Here is a 22,718-nt window from a genome sequence, read left to right on the forward strand (position 1 = left end):
CAGCCTGATAAGCACCCAGGGTAAAAAAAATAAAAATAATAAAAAAAATAAAAAGGTGAGAGGAGAAAAAATACAAAATAAATAAATAAGAATAAATAATAAAAATGAGCTAAAGGAGGCAGCAATCAAAGATTTGGGGCTTTAGCAAGAGAGGCAGAAAGCAGATCAGGTTAAGCTCATTATTCCATAGTGTCTCGTCATGTGGTTCATCCCCACTCTCTCCTCTGTCTGTTTCTCTCTTTCTAAGACCGGCTGCCCCATCTTGTGGGGCGCACTTACAGATTTGGCTGTTGCAGAAATGTACTGGACCACCATCTCCCGTTTAGTGCTCAGGTCCTTTCCTCGCAGGGGGGCCTTGCGCTCTTCATTCAGGTTCATGTCCTCCTGCAGACGCATACAAAAATATAATATATTATAATAAATACATTCTATTAAATACAACAATTTAATTTAAAATATTTGAATATAGTTTAACTTTTTTTTTTCTTTTGTGGCAATCAACTCTGAAAATTGTTCTTAATGCACATTCATGACCACAGTAAGGACACTGTCCTATAGAGCCAAGGTTAGATCGAGTAATGAATCCTTGATATATGTTTATCAATTCCATGACGAGTCAAGGAGATGTTGTATGCACAGTCTTTCTCCTGAGGCTGCATGTCTATGGAGCCATGCTGCCCTCTGGTGAAGAGAAATGGGACTGTGTGTTCTATGCTTTTAAACGAGACCTGTGAGTGTGTGGGTGTCCGCAAAGAAGAAAAATGTAAATGACATACAATGGAAATACTCAAGGAGGAAAGGATGAGGGTTGGTGATTTCAACGCTACTAGTACATCTTTTATCAAGCTTAATTTTTTTAACTGAAAGTAACACTTTAAAAAAAAGCCACTTTTGAAAACTGTTACTCTGTGTTTACTATATGTAGCTAACAGCACATTCACTGAATTGGTGATAAAGTGAAGGACATCTTTTCACAGATGAACATTTCAATAGTTTTACATCAAGCCACTGTCTCTCTCCTCTCCTCACGTAAAGGCCTTTAATGAATCAGTGAGCCCTGTTGATGTGGCTCCTTAATCCAGTTCCCGCTCTCCAGTATGATTTACCCATCATAATTAATTATGTCCTCAAAGCTTGGAATTATTAAATGAAAGGCCAGGGCCGGCATAATTGATTCCTTTTATGGAAGCAGCCGGATCCACTGATGCAAAGGTATAAATAAGTGCCTTTTTTCCACTTCAGATGCAATTTAAGACTGGTTGCTTCATACTCCAACTTGAAACTCTATTAATCTCAGTGCCGAGGAAACTTCATAAAGTCATCCAGAGGAACAATAAAACTACCAATACAGACCATTAAAAATAAGAGAATATAGTGTGTACGGGATGCGAGTCTGATCTTCCAAGGGCACAGAGGAGAAGTGCCAGGAAAACGGTAATCAGTAGATCTATCTCTCACTTTAAATTGTTGTGGAGAGTGGCCAAGTTTCCCAGAGGAAAAAAATGGCATAATTTTTCATGTTTGATCTTGGTCAATTGGGTTATTTTGCGGTGGGCTTCTGAAGAACTCTACAAAATAGAAGCAATCCGCTTAGGCTTGTAAGGACAGCCGAAAGAACACTTATTAGTCAAAGTACCATAAATCAAAATAAGCCAAATGTACTTTTGAGTGTCCAGAGGCGTATACAAGCCAAAAGTTCAAGGAGAAGCTATTTCTCCGTCAATCTGGAAGAAAGGGAACAGGATTGACAATTACGCCGCAACTGATATTTCAGTGCATCTAGCACATATACTGAATAGTTAAATTACATGAAACAGAAAGCAAAAAGTACATTGGATGTCCCCCAAAACAGCTAGAAGAATGGAGAAATGGCATTTGAGTGTGCTGACCAGATGCTCCCCAAGTACAGTTTGGAGAGGGAGGATGAAGAGCAGTTTGGGGGGGGGGGGGGGGGGGGGGGTGATTGCAACTGCAGGGATAATGCCCTGACCTCATCAATCCCAGAGTCCTTCTCCAGACCAGGCAAATCTCAGTCTATATGAATGTTAATGGTGCTAGAGGAATAGCTGTGGCTGACTGAATGATGATGCAAACCGGAGAAGCTGGCATGTCACATTCTGCCAGCGCTGTTTCTCAGCACGAGAAGCACGTTAAGAGCCCTCACCCGTGTCTTAACACGCCGTCACCCAGCTCATGAAAGGATTTACCGCTGTGCATTTTTATCAGGCCTTGAGTCCAGCTGTGCACATGCACACACAATGGCAAGGACGGCGACACTGGCTCTCTCTCCCCATCCGTGCATTAAGGAGAGAATATCATATGCTTAGTGCCATGGCCACTAACCCCCTTCATCAAAGAGCTGCGCCTTTCATTTGTCGAAGAGCTCCTGTGTTTACCAGAGCCCTTTGATGACTGACCACATTAGTGCACCCTTATTTTTCTTGCATCGAGCCATGCTCTGCACTGCAATCTCAGAGATATGCCCACCTGCATTAAAGTGTGTTGGGGGGGCTCATTTATTTGCATTTGGTCAATGCTTCCAAGTTTGTATATTGAAGAATGACCTAAAATTTTGCCTTAAAACTGATGATGTGAATCAATACCTTTGTGCGCAACAAGCATGCAGGATCTTCATATATTAGGCTGAATGTGGTTTTGTTTTGTGGCTCATGAATCTTTTCTATATGGAGGCCAACTGACTAGCTGATTCATAACCTCAATGTCAATGGCAGCTGGAAGACCAAAGCGTTTTTCCCTCAATTGCTTCATTATGATTATTATGCTTTCAATACAAAAAAAGCCAATTCCACTCCATGCAACATGTTTCAGGCCTGTAAACCTGCCTGGCTTGTCAAGCAGCAAATTGAAGCCCAGCTTTAATGTTCCGCTATCTTGAGAACAAAAACAGCAATTGAGAGGTTATGTGAGTGACAGGCAGTTACTAACGCAACAAGAAAATATGGAGGGCCAAGAGTCTCTGGCGGGTGGAAGATTGGTGCAAACATTTGAAACAAATGAACAAATCAAACTGATTATAGCCCACCATGTCAGAGAATGCAAGGCAATTATGGAAAATGTGCTGTATGACTCCGTTCTACATATGACCACGGCATCTGGTCACAAGCACACAACATTTGAAAACAGTGGAAGATAGTCACAGGTCTAACATTTTAAAGCTTTAAAGAAACATACAATATATGCCTAAATGCTATAACATTAATGAAAAGAAAGCATGAAGGCAAAATTAGACACCGGGGGACGCTGTTCAGCTATATGTCCTACCGTCACATTAAAATAATTGTAGTTGCTCTGCAAGCCCAAGAAATGGATTCCCTCAAGACCACAATTCAGTAAGGCAAAAGATATAAATACCATGTTTGATATCAAAGATATCTGGTCACAAGAAACAAAAGAACCAACAATATTTGATGTCCAACCTGACGCAACGTATTGAAATGCCCAATATTTTATATGATAGCTACAGTACAGCACACAAGGTTTTTTTTTTTTTTTTTTAAATGACGACCTCAATTTTATCTATTCGTCACCTGATTCAAAAAATACGTTAGTACGAAGGTCAAACGGACAACAACTTTTTCAATTTCTTATTTTCTCATTTACAGAATGAATGAATGAATGAATACACTAGCAGCAGTCAAAAGTTTTTACATTTTGTTAAAAATAAATATTTGTTTCAGCAAGCATGCATTAAATTGATCAAATGTGACAAAAACTTAAAATTGTATTTCAAATAAATGCTGTTCTTTTAATCTTCCTATAAATCATGTGACACTGAAGACTGGAGTAATGGCCACAGACTGGCTTTACTATTGCATTTTAAAATAAATTTTAATAAAAAAAATTATAATAAAAATAATAATTATAATTAAACTTATAATAATATTTCAAATTATTACCATTTCATTGTATTTTTAGTTAAATAAATGCAGCAGCGTTGAGCATTTTTTTCAAAAATATTAAAAAATAAATCTTACTGACCCCAAACTTTGGAAGGTAATGAACTGTCATTTTTTTGTAAGGTTCACTTTTGCTAAAATGTCTTTGATATAAAAAAATAATAATAATTACAAATCTGACTGAGCTGCAAACAATATTATATCAAGTAAGTACCTGTAATTTATTCAGATTAGAAAGCAAAAAGAAATATCAATAGAATGCCTTTGCAAGCACCACACAGAACAAAACTATTGAGCTATTGTTCACCAGACAGATGGTAAGCAGTCCACATAAATGCTGCCTCTTTTGAAAAATATGTCAAAGAATTTGAATGGTGAGGAGCCCAGTAATCTTTCGCCTTTGACGCAAGTACCGGTCAATTATCAATGTGTATGGTATCAACCTAATGAGGTGTACAATTCACTGTGGAGCCTGGAAGGCAGTTTAGAGTTCATAAAATGGGCACTGAAGATCAGTTCTGCTCAGGTGCTGCGAAATTGGCAGAGTTTCCGATCTACAGACAATAAATCCACAGAAACAGTCAAATAATAAAAAAAAGCATCACAGACAGACTCTGCTGTGACAGATGCAGGTTGGGGAGAGCTCTGACCCCCAAAAAAATAATACAAAGCAAACATTTTTCTTGTCAGGGAAATAATCCTTCCATTGTTCTGCAGCCAGATTTTGTTATTTGACTTGTCTAGGCCAAAACAAGCATGAGTCCAATTGAGGACAGTGTATGCAGCAGCCCTGTCGGTTTTGGTGTCTTGGGGATTGAAGAGAGCATGTGTGTCTATGTACAGATAAACACAGCGGGAAGTTCACAGGTAGGGTGAAGACTGCATTCAGCACTCACCGCAAGTAAAATAAAACTGTTTAGACAATAATGCGCTGCTTCTCCCTATCTGTAACAGTAGCTTGTTCTATCCTATGTGGTGGATGCTCTATTGACAGCTGTCAACATATCACACTTAATGACAGAATTAGCGAGAAGAGTCATGCATATAAAAGCTTGGTAGCTAATGTATATTCTCTCCCAGAGGGGAAAACGAACAAGTGTCAAGTCTAGCCAATGCTCAGTTAATGCAACCTGTCGGCAGAGCGCAAAGCCCCATTTTCCACTCGTGATTGACAGCAGAAGAGAGATGGAGAAAGATAAGGTGTCCTTGATGATCTATGCATCGTAAACTTGACTTCACTACTACAGAAACACGAGGATACAAATGAGTCACTAACGCACTGGGCTACAGATCTTTGGTTTCAATTCCAGGTAGGATACAGGCCATTATACAAATGGCTAAAACAAAAAATAACCTACTACAAAAGTACTCCTTTGTAAAAAAAAAATAATAATTGTACACTTTAGCACACTTTATTAAATAAAAGCATGCGTATAAGTTTCAAAAAGAACTTATGAAAATATAGAATTTAAAAGAATTAGCTTAAGTGCAAACTGAATGTAACATTTTATGACGTAATTGCATGTTAAATTAAATGAAAATTTAGCATAGTTAAACTTATTTTTCATTGAATTAACTGAACTTTAAAGTGCTTTTTGAAACATTTAAGTAGGACTTAAATGTATCTTTATATGTAATTTCATATTTATGTCTCTTTGAAATATGGTTAAGTTTTAATTTTAATGAAAATTGTTGAAATTTAGTATATTTAAAATATATTAACTTTAATTGTAATATCAAATAACACACTAGAGTTACAATTAAAATCAAGTACTTCACATGTGCTATAGTATGTTAATCAGCACATCAAAAATAGTGTACTTAATTGCATGATTTAAAGTAAAACTTTATATTTGGCATATTTTTTTGTAATAAGCACTGTCCTTTTCCAACTAGCTGTTCCAACTAAGTAAATGCTTGAGCAAAATCCTTGTTAAACTCATTTTATGTTTCTGGCCAAGTGTGCGAGAGGCAAAATGTCACTGAGAAGTCTGGTTCTGATGGTCTAATTGACACCCTTAACATGACCTTCATGCTTTGATATGTATCAGTGAAAAAGGGGCGTCTGAGGTCATACAGTGCCTGGAGCACAGTGCAGATCCCAGTGCAGATTGAAAACAAACTCACCATCATCTTCTCAAACAAGTCCACAATCTCTTTCTCTGACAGGTTCATGGAGCGATCGTCGAAGAGTGGCTGGGGCACAGGCAGCTCGGTCTGGGTGGAGATAGGGTCTGTGGGGTGCTGGATAAGAGGCTTCTCCTTCTTCATGCCTTGCTTTCGAAAACTGGTGATTCTGTCACGCTGGAAAGACAGTTGAGTTAAAGTGTCATAAATAACTAGTGCATATGTCAGAACATATAAACAACACATATAATCTGACAGTGGAAATGCTAATGCTGTGCAAGGCCTTCTGAAGAAGCCGTTTAACTTTTACGGCCCTGTGAAATACCTCTGTTGATGTATTTCTTACTAAGACAGTAAGTTTAGAAGCGGCATGTAGGCGTATAAAGGCACAAAGGGTTTGTCCATTTTTTTCAAGGGACAGCACATTTGAAAGCATTTGATTAGACAAAAATCTCTGAAGTTCAACATTAGCCATCAATGTTTTTGTAAAAGACAAAAAGGATACATTAAATTGATCAAAAAAGGACAGTAAAGACATTAACATTTCTATTTCAAATAAATGCTGTTCTTTTACTTTTACATTTACATTCATCAAAGACTCCTGAAAAAATGAATCATAGTTTTCACAAAAATATTAACCATCACAACTGTTTTCAACATTGATAAGAAATGTATCTCGAGCAAAAAAATCTGAATATTTGAAATGTTATTTTAAATTGTAATGATATTTCAAAATATTACTGGTTTTTTTTTTTTATCAAATAACTGCAAATAAGTGGCCTCAAAGCGAATACACTTGGACTAATAACCACAAAACTCTCCTTATCATTTCATGGAGGTCTTTTAAGTTAGTACAAAACAGTTTGGTTGCTTTTTATAAAGTTTTAAAATGTAGTTTAAAGTTCATAGCCTGACATTTGACTCACCTGCTCCCTTGTTACTTTACCTTTCCAAGCTGTACTTTTAAAAGCAAGGGGTGATATTACCTGTGTCATCTTTCCATTTGTTCATGTTCACTTTACAGTCATAATGAATACAGAGACAATATCACAGACAAAATTCTGGACTACATTAGACGGCAAAATGTGACTGATGTGTTTAAGGTCTCTAATTAGAAAGAGATGTGAGCGGCTTCCGTCGGCATTCCAGTCATGGGTTACTGGCCCAGAAAGAGTGAAAACAGACCATGCACTAGTAGTTACCGTTAGTCTGTCATTGAAAACAGAGGGAACATGCATATATGGATGAATTCAAAACAAATGAATGAAAAGAATCAAAACACACTCTGTTGTAAATTGAAAGCGTTCAAGGAGAGACCAAAGTCAAAATGAAGACAAGGTCTGACAACTTATCATGAACGATTGCATCAAGTTGTCATGTGTCTGCTTGAACTCCGGCTTGCTGACCTGGAGTGAACTTTAGACTGATTGATTATGACGGACCTGATGACAGGGTGATAAAAAAAAAAAAGTTTTGCTTTGCTTTTTTGTCTTTGATCTCTCTTTGTTGATCACATTAACAACACTCTGGTAGTCGTGGCGAAGATGAGAGAAAAAAAAACACAAGAGAAAAAGAAAGACAAAATAAAAGAAACAGACACCTTACCATGTCATCAGCCAATGTTTTTATGTGTATGTTCTGTTGAAGGGAAGGGACAACATAGAAATGAGGGCAAAACGGAAACACTGCTGTGCCTTTGTGCATGAGAGAACCCATAACCACATGCAATAAACGACAGATTTATGCAAAAAAAAAAAATAAATAAACTAAATAAAACAGCTTATCAGATCATAAGAAAACAACCAACTGCAGCAGAGAACGTGAACTCTGAATGCGTCTATGTCTCTGTTACATGTAAAGTCTGTTCATTTACAGCATAAACGCATCTTTGTTTATATAACAGCAGGACTAATGAAGATAAATTCTTTAAACATATCACATCACATCAGCTGGCCTTACAAAAGCAGAAATAAAGCTTTGATGAGCAAGCCTAACTATATCCACAGACACATTCTGCCCTTTATCACAGCAGAGAAAATACAGGAAGAGGAGATGGGCCACTCTGAGTAAAATGATTCGGGAAACAGCAAAAGCTTGACAAGGATCTTTGTTCCTAGTCTGTCTCCTTTCAGCTGCATGTGCTCATTCCTCAGAATGAACAGTCTGACTATTTTTACGCATTTCAGTAATTCCAAATGCATTGCAAAACAATCCTAAAGAGCATTTTGCCAGTTATTCTATAATCACTATGCACATAGGTTTAATATCCACATTATCTAAAAGACTATATGAAAAACGTACTTTAAAAAATAATTTGCCACATCACAGAGCCATTAACCTGAACTAAAGAAAGCACTAAAGGTGATTAAAATCAAGGGACATGGGAAAACTCAAGTTTGAAAGTTTTCAAACCTGTGACTTTTTCTTCTGCAGAAACAAAAGATGATATTTTTAAAGAATGTTTGGTTTTAAGCAACATTGGACCCCATGTACTTTCATTGTATTGACTAAAAACATTTTTTAAAATATCTGTTTTATGTTTCACAGAAGAAAAAAGAAAGAAAAATACAATTCACACATTTTGGAATGACTTATTTTTGGTTGTGAACTTGTTAATGCCTCAACTGATAATTTAATCATTTATATTATTTAGTAGACACCTTTAATCAATGAAACTTATAAATGAATCGCTACAAAAACAGGATTTCATCTTAGATAGTAACTCAGTAACATGAAAAGTGCTGCAAATTAAAGTTCGAGAACTGCTCCGAAAAGTACAAACTAGTACAGAGATGTCTGTGAAACAAGAGAAAAAGTGACTTTTCTGGTAAAGATGGTGGACCAAAGTAGTCTTGCTGGTTGAGCTAATCAATCAACCCAGTACTGACAGCAAAGCATAGGCAATCCCATGCTGGTTACCGGAATCCAAAACCCAACACACGCTGGTCTATCCAGCAGGGTCTGCTGAATCTCACTGTGAATTCTTCTCTTCATGAAGCAACCCATTAGATACATCTTTAAACCTGATCAGTCTTACTGTATTGACCTCAAACACAATTTAAAAAACACCACTTCTCCCCTCCGCCTTCACTCACTTCCTAACAGATGTGCTTTATCTTTTTGGCTACAGCAGGGATAGGCGTTTATGAGATGGAGCACGCAGGGGGAGAGATGGGTCTCCATATGCCGTGCGGAGCGGGATGAGTGTTAACGAGCAGAGCTCCACGGAGAAGCTGCCATAAAGCAGAACTTCCCGCAGGTTTCCTAACTCTACGGTTAATCTCTCAGCCCCCCGGTATTGACCCAGCCATTATAGCACTGCCCCAGGGCTGCACAATGCTTTTTGCAACAGTTGGGATGGAAGGGGAGGTTTGATCTGAATGGAGGGGTGTCATGGGAGTGAATCATCTATAATAATACACAAACCTTTAATATCAAAGAATTTATAGTGCTTTAAAAGGGTCATAAAGAGGTCGATCCAAAGCCCAAACCAAACTTGCCAGCAAAGACTTTTATGGAAGGATATTGTTAAAATAATAATGACTGAATTGGGATTATTGTATTACAGATCCAACAGCCTAAAGTGGCTTCATAGTGTAAGGCCCTGTATAACACGGATGTGCATTTGTTATTGAAAGTAATTAAAATCCTAAAATCTAATTAAAAACCATTTAACAACTTTGCATAATTGTGTTTTGACTCTAGGGCTGGTCATTAATATTGCAGCTCGACAACACATCAGACAGTCAACCGGGCCAAATATTGCATTATGATTTAACGACACACCTTCAGGGCAACACAACTTTATTAAATTCTTTATCAAAATAAAGCTTTATTCATTACAGAAAATTCCCAAACCCCCGCAATAGCAGTATTAATGCAGCCCCCAGGTCCTACATAAAGAGCGACATAAATTGCAGTCGAACAGGTCAACACATTACACAACTACTTAGGCCCAAGTTAACTCTTAAGTTAGCTAACCGGAGACACTCGAGAGAAGAGAACAGCCTCTTTTTTGTTTGAGAGTCCTAATGTAAGGATCATTTGTCAGCAGATGTGTAAATGGTGTGCTATTACATGTTCCGCCACTAGATGCCACACACCATTCAACACACACAGCTGGTCAATCAATGTTTTACAATAGCCATTCGAAGCATTAAACGGCCTTACAAACATGGCCAAAATTTTGGAAAGAATAAAGTAGCTTCTAGCTGACACCATCTGCTTCCCTGGCCATTCTTACATTGGGAAAACAACCAGAGAAGATGGGGATAGCAACAAGAAGCTGTCGCTAATGCTTTCTGGGAAATCGGGCTATTTTAATTGGTCTTAACTGTACTCAAACAGTGGATCGCTTGAACCTAACAGTTCTTGGCAACTCGCAGTCACTCCGTCTCGAGAACAGAGCTTTCGTTGGCCAGCAGCTCCTCTCGTTCACACTCTTCACTAAACGATGTTTTAATTAAATACAGAGTTGTGAAGAGTGCGTCAAACCCTATAACAGACAAACACAAATATCAGGCTAGATATCACAGCCAGAATCAAGATATTAAAAAGAATGGGTTTCTAACTGGTCATAAACCTTGGTAATGCAGATAATCCTGCAGTAGAGTAAAGCCCAGATCACTCTTGATTAAATATCAGCGCTGCTCTTGTACTGTGTGGTGCTCACTTTGACCACTACCCTACTAGAATAAACACTGATTGTTGGTTGTATTTGTCCACAGAGTGAGAGTACAGGCCAACAGGACACCAAACAAAAGCCTGATGGGAAGAGAGACAATGGTAACAGCACAAAAGGGGGTGGCTATAGGACACGTCAGGCGAATCAATCATTCAAAGACGACAATAGAGCAGAAATATGGCATAAATGATGTTGAATCATTTGTAAATAACTGCATGATGATTTAAGGATTTAATACGCCAAAAGAACAGTGTTCAACCTGTTCAAACGACTACATCTATCCCTGACATTATCATTTAATTTACATCAAAATATGCCAAAATTTGCACTATCCAGGTCCATTATAAATAATAAACTTAATTTTTTTATTGAACATTAGTGTCTTTTATCAAATTGCTGCTGCCATTAAGAACACCACCTTATGTGGTAAAACCACTAGGAGTGCACAATATTTCAATATTCTGTCAATTATCAGCTGCTATGTTTAAATTTAGTGATACCAATATTGGATAGGCTGCATATTAGCAAACCTAAAAAGCTATAAACATTTTTGTACTGTAAATTATAATGGTGTACATTCACTTCAGGTGTTTAAAACTATTGATATAGTTTATAGTTTTGTTCTTCCATTTATTTATATGAATAGTATAATTTTTATGGTAGAAATGACAGCACAAATCTATAAAGTAAAGTATAAAAGTAAAAAAATATTGGCTATTTATCAGTTATCAGTCATAATAGTTATTGGTGCTAATTGTATAATACACAGTCATCTGGTTTACTGCTTCAATACAACTCAAGGTTTAAGTCAAAGCTTTTATGCATTCATTTACATTAGATGCACAACTAAGGCTGATGCTTACTAATCTGCAATATCCCTGTACTGAGAGCTCACTTAAGTGAAAATGGCCACGGAAAACCACTGTAATTCAATCCCCCTGCTTAAACGTTGATATTAAGATGCTGAAATGCACATTCAGCTGTGATGTTATCTCCTACTCATATTAGCCAATATGAAATTGACAAGCAGCCATCAATTTTCCATGAGAAAGCAGCACAACACATAGTTTGCAGAGGTTGGTGCTGTGTCGGCCCTGCTGGGGAGTCTGGGGTGATGCCAGACGTGCCTGTTCGCCATCTCTGCAGAGATACTGCAGCAGGCCTCATAGATCTGTGTAAGCAACTACAGTACATCATTTTCGCAAAGAGGAAAAATGGGAATATCCAGCAGAAGGGGAGGCCAACTCTTTGACTTCATTTTCAATCTGTGGCTTATCTGAATGTAGCCAGATAAGGCAGGGCCTGCAGATGTAATCTGTCTAATGATATACAGACTTAAGCTCTTTCCGGTGTTTGGCTTTCTGTGGTCCTCCCCCAAACAGAGAGGGAGTCTACGTCAACTCGCTCTTTCACTTCAGAAGGCGAAACGGTGATGTCATTGTGGGTGTGCAACTCAAATACATGTGAAACAACAATCCTTTGCACTCAACCACCCGCAAGTCAGTTTCTCTTTTCTGTCTCCTCCCCGTTTTCCTTCAACCTTTTTCTATCCTGTTACTCGTCTCTATCATGACAATTCCCGACTTCACCGTCGCATCTAGTCAAGTTATATGCATTCAGAGTTAATCAGATCATAATCATAGAGTGACCCGGTTATAAACCGTGATCTGAGGCCATTGCTGATCACAGAAAAGTGGAAGAACAGAATACAGTCTATAAGAACTGAAATGTCACCATAGCCAATATCATGTTTCTATGCATGAGTTCCTGTGCATGATAATGTCATAGTCAAGATTAGTGATCGACCGATATTGATTTTTTTATAACCGATACCGATACCAATTATTTGCATGTCTATGTGCCCGATAACCGATATGCAGAACCGATATTTATTTACTGTTATAAAGTAAATAAATGACTGCGTGAAGTAAGTCCATACTTCACTTTGGTTTTTCCTCCTTTCAGTCATCTTAACAAAAAATGTTTTGAGAATTAGCAGTCTTTCATGCAGGGCTCTAGACTCATTCTTCCCACTGATCTCACTTTTGCGCACGAGCACATAATTTGGTTGCAATTTGTTTTTTGTTTTTGCTACAACATTTGATTAATCAATGCATGCTGATAGTTTATAGTTATATGGTAACGAAAGTTTTCAACATTCAACTCATTCTTTTTCATCTGTATTATTTGTGATTTAAATTTTGTGAACAGGAATTCCTTTTTTCGTGCGCTTTTTACTTTCAAATTTGCGATCTTGGTGTCACATTTTACAAGAAAAGATCATTGTCTGTTTTGCTTATATCTATACACCTTTAACTTTTTAAGACTAAAACAAAAGATGGATTCATTGTTATTCTTAATTAAAAAGCGCAACAACAATAAAACAGTACGTTGACAATAACAAACTCTTACATAACATTTATCAACAAAAACGAATAAGACGAGGCATGGCACAGGACACACCACATGCTGTACTATATACCTAGTATATTACAGAATGTTTAGCAAACTCTGAGGAAGCAAATAAATATTAATATATATTTTTTTTTAATTAAGGAAAGCCTCCATAGCATAACCTGAGGTAAACAGCAAAGATAACAAGCTTCTCAAAACGAAAACAAAAAGAAAAGTAAAACTAAACTGGCTGTAGCTGACAGGAGTTTTTTTTACAAGAATACCACCACGTTCACCTTCTCTGGTTTAAGAAGTGGTCTTTTACTTTAGTTTGAAAAAATCCATCCGTTGCGCTCCATACGCGACGCGCACCTTCACGCTCGTGCTGACGCGGCGAGTATAAACCAGGCTCTACCCACTAAGCGCTCGGCTGAAAGCACCTCTCTTCACGTGATCAGTGAAATCTGACTCCTGCTATAATGTGCTGCGGCTGGCAGCGCGCGCTGTATGAAGCAGACGCTTTGGAGCAGCGCAGACCTGGCACTCGTACAAATGCGACCACGTCAAATTTTAACTCGCAAACAATTACCATTTTGGTCGCAGTCTAGAGCCCTGTCATGTTCAATTTAATCTTCGTATTACAACAATAAAAAACATTTTATTTATAAAAAGCTTTAGCAGCAACACTAATATTAGCAGTAAGCAAAATGAACATAGAAAGTCTAATGTTTTCAAATGGAGAAAATAAAGGAAAGGAGTCATATCAACTTCATTTTTAACTACAGTTTTAGTAGGTTTATAAGCTGTTTAATAGGATAAAGAGTGAAGAATAATTCACTGGATAATGTTAATTCACGGAATAATATTCTCTGGAATATTGGAATATAACAAGCATTGTATTTTATTGCATTTCTCAACTGGCATGCTCTAAATTATGCTGCTGACAGCGCGGTTTATCTGCCTTTGCACAAAACTATAGGCTACTCAAACTGCGATCGATCGCGGAGATAATAAATAATTAATTTCCATAGAGTTGTATTAATTTAGATGTTTATAAACGAAATAATGGTTATATAGTAAGTGTTAATACAATTTAGGGTGCTTCAAAAAAGTGAATCTTGTTAAAAGTTACATGCGGTGGCCGTGCTGAGCATTTCTTGAGCATCAACCCGCTGAGTGAACTGCAATATGAAAGCGGCTTCACGAGACTAATGATGAGCATATAGACAACAGAGAGAGAATTACATTCAATGCTTTTCTTTCCAACATACAATCATTCATGGCTGTATTATTTAATTCATGCAAAGTTACGTCTTTATTGGGAGAGGACTCGACGGATTATCTATGTGACTCCGACTTCACGAGACTAATAGACCACAGAGAGAATTAAATTCAGCGCTTTTATTTCCACCATGTGCTAATTCATGGCTGTGTTATTTCAGGCAAAGTTATAGCCTATCTTTATAGGGACAGGGCTTGACAGAGTATCTTATTTATCATATTTCTTAGAGCCAAGTTGCATTTAAACTATATATCAGGCATTTATGTAATACATCTAATTTGTGCATTAATGCCTGTAATATTAAATAGTTTACTAACTACAGCAAATCAAGTACCTGCACGCCGTTGCTGTCTCGTCTCCCCTCAGATGCGCTGCAATTGCGATCCTGCGCGCAATTCTGAAAACGTCCACAAGATGGCGGTGTTTATCGGGGAATCCGATATTACAAAACCGATATTCGATTATGGAAAAATGCTTAAATATCGGGAAAAATATCGGTAAATCGATATATCGGTCGATCTCTAGTCAAGATGAGGAGTGTTAGCTTTAGCTTCTGTATTAATAAAACACCGATGTACACTGACAGTCAAAAGTTTGGACACACTGGGACTAAATTTGTTTCTCATGGTCTGGAAAACCTTTTGATCTGAAAGTTTAAAAGTATAGTTCACCCAACAATGAAAAGTCTGTCTGTATATACCCTCAGGTCACTCCAAACCAGCATGTATTTATTTTTCAAATGAACATAAGAAAGCATAACTTTTTGAAGGAGTTTTTACATAGCAATGGCTGATGATACACGGAGCAACTTTTTGAGCAATGTTGCCATCAACAGGCAACCAGGTGAGACACAGCGCCCACAACCAATCTAAAGTATCCAAATAGAAATGTTAACCATTTTCAATGGAAAAGTGCCCAAATAACGTTGCTCAAAAAAAATTGCTTGGCAAAATTGCTCAAAAAGATGCCCTGTGTATCATCAGCTACATAGTTCATAGAAACTGCATCTATCAAACATGTCAAAAAAAAAAAAACTATCAAACTATGTTATGCATATTATGTAATTAGATGATACTGATGGCAATGTAAGAGGATGATTGGTTTTTCCCTCCACTACACATCTTCAAGATGGCGCCGCTGTGTTCAGAAGCAGTCCAGGTCGCTCCGCTAAGATTGTGCTTTTATTTACTTTTTTTACTTACTTTTACTTTCTCTTTTTACACATTTAACGTCGGCACTGATCACTTATGACAAAGAAACACTTTTGGACATTGGAAACCGCTACACTAACCTGTTCCAGGACACCTTATCCATGAATCCTTCATGGCCACTGGAGATTCTTCGGAACGCGGAGATAAACAATAACATTTTTAATAAAATCATGAAGGTTTTTGAGAGACTTGTAAAGAGCCACATTTGCTCCTCCATACCCGTTACTTTGGACCCTCTTAAGTTTGCCTATCGCCCAAATAGATCTACTGATGATGCCATCTCTCACGTCCTCCACTCTTCCCTCACACACATGGACAGCAACAATGGGAATTATGTAAGGCTGCTATTCATTGACTATAGCTCAGCTTTCGATACTATAGTCCCCATCAAACTAGCTTCTAAACTCACGGACCTCGGCCTAAACTCCTCACTCTGTGACTGGATTCAAGACTTCCTCACCGGCAGACCTCAAGTGGTGAAAGTTGGCCAGTTCACCTCAAACTCCATCACTCTGAACGTAGGAGCCCCACAGGGCTGTCCTGAGTCCCCTGCTCTACTCTCTTTACACACACTCTCTTTACACCCATTGTGGGCCTCACAGGTGAAAATAACCTACCTAAATTAAAATGGTAACAGTTTGTGACAAAGTGTGCTACACAAACAAATTAGGTATCTTTGGAAAGAAGACACTCTATGCTTTACTATCTAACATCCAGAGCTGATAATGCTCAAAAAGATAAAAAGTTATAGACACTGACATGCCTTGAAAAATATTTTTCCACACTGAATGTTTTTTTATTTCACATACAAATACATGAAATAAGTCCTGGAGCAATCCAGAAAAGTTTTGGATTGAAAGCCACGTGTCTCATGAGTTTATATTTCAAATTTGAAGAAGATACCATGAAAAATGAGATTCCTGCAATGTTTTTTCTGAAACTATTTATAGTCCCCCCACCCCCCTGTTTGAGGAAAAATAACCACCAAATGGATTGCAGAATTATACAAACTATTTTAGTCATTATACATATTCCTGCATAGTTTTTCAATTATAAAATAATAGACAGATTTGAGCACTAAAAAATACAAAAATAATTGAGTAATAAAAAAGGAAGAAAAATAGAAAAAAAATGCTTTGTATATAGTATGTATGTATGTATATATTCTGATTGCAGGGCTCCAAACTGCAACTAAAATGGTCGCATTTGCGACCAAAAATATTAATTTGCGAGTGAAGTTTTTGCTGAGGTCGCCACTGGCGACTATATATAATTCGCATGAAAGGACTTTTTTCCCGATTGTTTTGCGCTCACATCTTTTGTTATGTTCACGTATTAAACTTACATAAGACGATGCGCATCAAAGTTTTACTGAAAAAGAGTTTCAAACAGTCCTCGTCTCTGCCGCACACAGTCTGCTGAACGCAGTGAGAGAGACCTGAAAGGGCCTGTTTACACCTGGTCACTTCATGCATTTTCTCTGATCGGATATCTATATGATTTGTTAAAACGTTTCCCCATTTACACTTGGCCACATGTCTTCGCAAAACGGATATAAATCCGTTCTTCAATTCCCGCTTCATATGCAAATATAACGGAGTTCACGTCAATGAAAGCAATGGATAATTTTATTAATTATCAGCTAATTTCAATATCAGAAACCGCAACAAGAGAGCGCGCGGCATCAGCACTGGAAAGATAGGCTAGTCTCGCTACTTTTAATGAAGAAGATTGTGTGTTGAGCGTCTGCGACTTACTTTCAGGTTCATTCAGTTTGCGCGTCGCTTGCTGAAGAAATACTCCGCTACTCATCCGCGGTGATGCTTGTTGCATTGCGCTGTCATATCTGACTATAACAGGCCATATAGCCTATAAAACGCTCTCACACGTCTATTATTTTAATATTATGGGAGGAGTAAAATTACCATATGTGGTTTCAACAACCAGATGCATTTACACTTGTCCGGTCGATCTTCTTATCGAGATCCTAGTCTATATGCTGTGTTCTGTTAATGCATGGACTTCCTGTTATTTGAAGCGCACTTGCCATCCAGTAATCGCAAAAAGCTTTGTGCTGTCTTACTTTTTAATAAACAAAGTATCAGCTTTAAAATGCTACGAAATTCAAATTATGCGGTTTGGGTGCTCTTTAATGCGGACGACAAGCGCACACTGTCGGTAATATAAACACCAGTACCCCGCGTCCACACGGTCCGTGTATGCGTCCGGATCGCGCGAGCGGAGAGTATCGCACTTAATGCTCAGGCGCGATCTCTTTAGCACCTCAGTTAAAGCAGCAAGTGAACCCATTATATATTTCGATTTACTACTATAGTATGAAATGAACATGATCAAAAGGTAGGCAATAAGAAAGCCTATAGTACAACTTACTGAAATGTTTTATGTAAAAGCTGTGTTTCAGTGTTTCAAACTGAGGAAATGTATAAAGCTTGTAAACATTTACCTCAGAATAACCACTCAGTGTCCATAAACTCATCAGTCAGCTAGAAAAATAACTATAAAGAGGAGCGTTTTGCTATATTTATGCGCTGTTGCATATTAATATTTTTACTTATTCTGTTGTACATGATTCAACTCCTCCTATAAAATTGCATTTTACTAATGAAGAAAAACAGACTGAATGTGTGAAAGACGTGACAACATTTATAGGTTGCACTGCACTCAGTTGCCAAGTGATGCTTATGGTCCATGATATTGGTACAGATTCTGTGTAACGAACAATTCTTTGTGACTGTATATTTCAAGTTGTAAAAGACATTTAATTCACACTTTAAGTGAACCTTAGTCCCTCGGTCGACCTGATCAGCTACAAGATGGATTAAAATGCTGATAAAGCCTAGAAAAGATAAGACATAAACACATGACAAAATGATTGAAATGTTAAAATAGGGGGGAAAAATAAAATGATAATAATAAAATAAACCACTTTTATTCTGTGGCACCTAAAAAAATAATTTGGCGCCTAAGTTTTTCTTTTATAGGAGCCAATGGCTCCTTACTCGATTTTTTTGTCTGGAGCCCTGTGATTGCCAGACATGAAGTGATATTGCCAGACATGGTCATAGAGTCAGTAATCACACGATGATGTGCTTCCATTCAGATGATAATCATACAGATGGGCCATATAATCAATAATAGCTGATCATTGAATCACAATGATAGCCGTCATCGAGTCAGTAATAAACACGCTGATGTGTGTCCATACAGATGATAATCATGCAGATACGGCCACATTCCCCACACAATACACACACACACATATAAAAAAAAATTTAGAAAAAAAAGTGCTCGCTGGGATGTTGTTCTGTGGACCCTTACCTCTCTAACTAAACTGGGATTTCAGCAGTGGACGCGTTTGTGGCTCGTTATTACAATGAATCTGGTACGTACTGCTTTTTTATTCTGCCTGTTTTGATGTGTACTGCTTACACAAATGTAGCAAATACATTCCTTATAAGCTTTCCATCAGAAAACAGCGATCTGTCGTCGATGCTGGAGGCTTAGACCTTCAGAATGATATATAGTTTATCAAGATTAACGATATTCTTTCACGTTAAATTCATTCATAAACATTAAACTAGTGGGGAAAAAAACGCTTCAGTGCGCCGTCGCTCTGGTAAACGTTAACAGGTTAAGAAAGCCAGGCAAAGACTGTACCATCTGCGACAGCTGAGGAAATTCAGGGTCTCACCAGCAATCCTGAAAACTTTCTATTCAGGGACCATAGAAAGTGTATTGACTCAGTGCATCTCAGTGTGGTATGGAAACAGCTCCAATCAGGACTGCAAAGCACTACAGAGAGTTGTGCGCTTAGCTGAGCGCATATATTTACATATTAATAACGGCTCCCTCATGCCCGCGTTTTATATACAGTATAATTACCCGACGATATAACTGCGAGAGAAAGTATTTAAATATATATTTTCCTCCCTGTGCTTCCTTCTTGCTGATGAGCCGTACTGTGAAACAGCCAATCAGAGCAGAGCTCATTATTATTCATGACCCTGCCAAATAAGCCAATAACTGACCGTTTCATTCTAGGGAGAAATCCTAGGGTTGTAAATGGACATGTAAAATCGTTTCTGGAGATTTTTTGCCCTTACCTAAGCCACATACCTTCTGTGTAGATATCAGAGAACAATTTAAAATACTGTATCAATGCTTTCTATGGCACCTTTAAGAAATAAAAACAAATAAAAATTCCTCTGTTTTTCTATAATGTCAGTTAATGATCATATGACATGCATAAAATATTTTATTTTTAGTAAGTGTTGTATATTGAGGTTTAACTGATTTTTTACATTTCATATAATTTAATTAATTATAAGCTATAAGCTTTATCAACTCACAAACCCCCTGCAGTTCCCTCACAAACCCTCATTTGGTAAACCCTGAACTACAACATTAATCATGGCTTGCGTGCTACAGACTTTGCCCAGAATATTCCTGAATTCAACAGAAAAAGATTGCCATTTCCAGTAATTGATGTCAATGCTATATAAAAGCAATCATCATCACAGATAATGTAATTGTTTCTGGTGTGCCTTGTGGCTTGAGCTCAGTTTTAATTTAGAAATGTGCAGAGTGACTAAAGCTGAATAGACTCTAGAGATGAAAGATAACTTTGCTACTGAAACAAGGACTATATCAGGATCCAAGCTGTCCTCTCACCACATCACATGACCAACCAAGGTCACTCTTTGTGTGTCATGGGAACTTGTCAACAATTTTTGTTCAAATCACTAACTAATGCAGAGCATGTACCACAATGAACCTTTTAAACCAAGCAGCAAACGCTGACATTTTAACCTCAAACTTCAGATGTAAAAAACAAAACAAAAAAAAACAATAGAAATCAAACTGCTGCTTTGGAAAGTCCATACAATAAAAACAAAACCTACCATTAGGGCGAATGCTGTTTGATGAATGCACAAATAATTATACATGTGGGAGGAAGGTAATCATATTCAGTGTTAGTATACTACCATTAAAGGAGCAATAATCCTTTTAGTCTAAACTAAATTATTGAAAGAAAACTGCATGTTAAACTGAGGCATTTGATCCTTCCCCTTGACCAAGAAGAGTGAGATCAGATTGACTTCAGCTTGCTAATGGACTGATCAATGTTTCAAGATAGTAAATGTAGCCCTGGACCTAAAAAAATGATGCCTCATCTGTTCCTTCAGCACGGACACACAAGCACCCAGCAAAATGGTTTGTGTGATTCCACAATTTACAGACAAAATTAATCCATCTCCACAATTTATTTTAATTCTGCAAACTGATTCCTAAGTGAAACAAGGTATTCAATTAACTTTTTCAATCAAGAACTGTGAAAAGATGGTGTTTATATGAGAATGTAGCCTAGTGGTTGGAGAGAAGTAGAAAAAACAAATGATAAAAAGGCACGGGTCACATCATCCAAATATTTAAATTGGTTCAGGGACACTCTCTCTATTATGACATCTGCCCAATCAAACAAAGCTCCACTGTTCTCAACATGCAAACAAACAGACTCATTTGAATGAAGTGAACATGCTAGCATCTGAAAAAAAAAAATTCAAGGGATTTTCCTTTTGTGTAGCACAACCCAGGAATGACTGATGACTTCAAAATACTGGAGGGGCCCTCATGAAATAACCCATCCCAAGAACTTTGTTGCCTTAACATGGGAAAAATCTTTGGTGTGTTGGTTATTTCAGGAAAGCTGAGCCAATGTTTATGTTTCTCTGAAACATGCAGAGATATAGAGGTGTGAACAGCTTTCTTTGGACAGCCATCTCATGTGATTGATTCAAGAGAGAGAACCCCCTCCCAAATGACAACATTAAGTATTCTGAGCTCTCAACTGATATGGCTGCCTCATGTGATGTGACAATGTGAGCATTATGAAGAGTGTTGGAGTGTTGCCAGACAAATCTGCTTGACAGGGTGATGTCAGAATGATCAGGCTGTGCTTCCCCCAGTGTAACTAAAGCACTTCCCTTCCTCACTTCCTGTGAGCCCCCAGACATTCAACATGTGCTCCACTTCCTGTTAGATTCTCTGAGATCCCCAACACCCTCTTTGAGCCTAAAATGGCCAGCTACAGATGCCAACTCAAACCGTTTACCCTGGGGTCCAAAAGTCTGAGATTACATTAAAATTTGAATTTGGAATTTAAATCCAGAAGTAAAGTTTTGGGATTTCAAAGAAACGTTACAACAAATTCTCAGAAAATTTATAATAAATATTACAGATTTTTGACTACAAGACCATCAGGTTGTTTGAATAAAATGAATCAAATGAGAAACTAACCAAATACTAAGATATGTTTCTATTCAAGTGTTCACTCAAATAATGCAGATAATATTTATAATTTATAAATTATAAAAAAAAAATTCAATAAATATAAGCATTTTCTTTTGAACCCCGTTGTATGTAAGTGCATGTACAATGCTAACCTCGAAAGTTTCAAAAGACTGATCAGACCTGCAAAGACACATAACCACAATGCGCTGTTCTATGTGGTTAAAAATATTAAGTTGATGTTCCACCCACAGCTGCTATATTTGACACTGGGTTTAACTTGTTACCGTTCATCTGTGTCAGCCACAAAAACAAATCTACCTCAGTGAACTTCTGAGTTATGCTGGCACTACATTAGACAACATTTAAGATGAACATTACTTGCAAATTAACATACAAAATACCCCATACTACTACAAAATATCTGAATTAGAAACAGTAACCGCTTAACATCTAGGGAATAAAAGTGCACAAATATCAAGTTCTTATCGTCAAATCTAACATTTGTTTCGTTCTTTACACATACTGTCATTATGATCAATAAATATGAATTTAAACAACCCTGACAAGCCAAACAAACACTAGTCAATGTTTTTAACGTGGCTTGGGAGAACTGGCTGGCCAAAACCCAAAAGTGAGTTGTTACATTTGTTCTAGGGAAACTAAGCACAGCTGCCTCAGTTAATTTTTTTCTCATGAGAAAAAAAGCAGACGTTATTTAAACAACATGTACTTCTACAACACACCCGAGATGATCAAAACTACCATACACTAAAGAGTTATTAGGAGCGAGA

At 37.5% G+C, this 22,718-nt stretch overlaps 1 protein-coding gene across 4 annotated transcripts in view; it reads right to left on the reverse strand.

The window, feature by feature from the left end:
- The window catches only part of LOC306853180 (protein diaphanous homolog 2-like), a 446,875-nt gene that overhangs the window by 416,527 nt on the left and 7,630 nt on the right, over positions 1-22,718 (reverse strand). For all 4 annotated transcript variants that reach the window (XM_079390392.1, XM_079390393.1, XM_079390391.1 and 1 more), the window contains exons 3-5: positions 7,650-7,682; positions 6,045-6,221; positions 280-384 (exon numbers count right to left, since the gene is read on the reverse strand). In XM_079390392.1, the coding sequence (XP_079246518.1) occupies positions 280-384; positions 6,045-6,221; positions 7,650-7,682 (315 nt within the window). The remainder of the gene's footprint in view (positions 1-279; positions 385-6,044; positions 6,222-7,649; positions 7,683-22,718) is intronic.

The sequence above is a fragment of the Barbus barbus genome (assembly GCF_936440315.1).
Source record: "Barbus barbus genome assembly, chromosome: 33".
NCBI classification, from domain to species: Eukaryota; Metazoa; Chordata; class Actinopteri; order Cypriniformes; family Cyprinidae; genus Barbus; species Barbus barbus.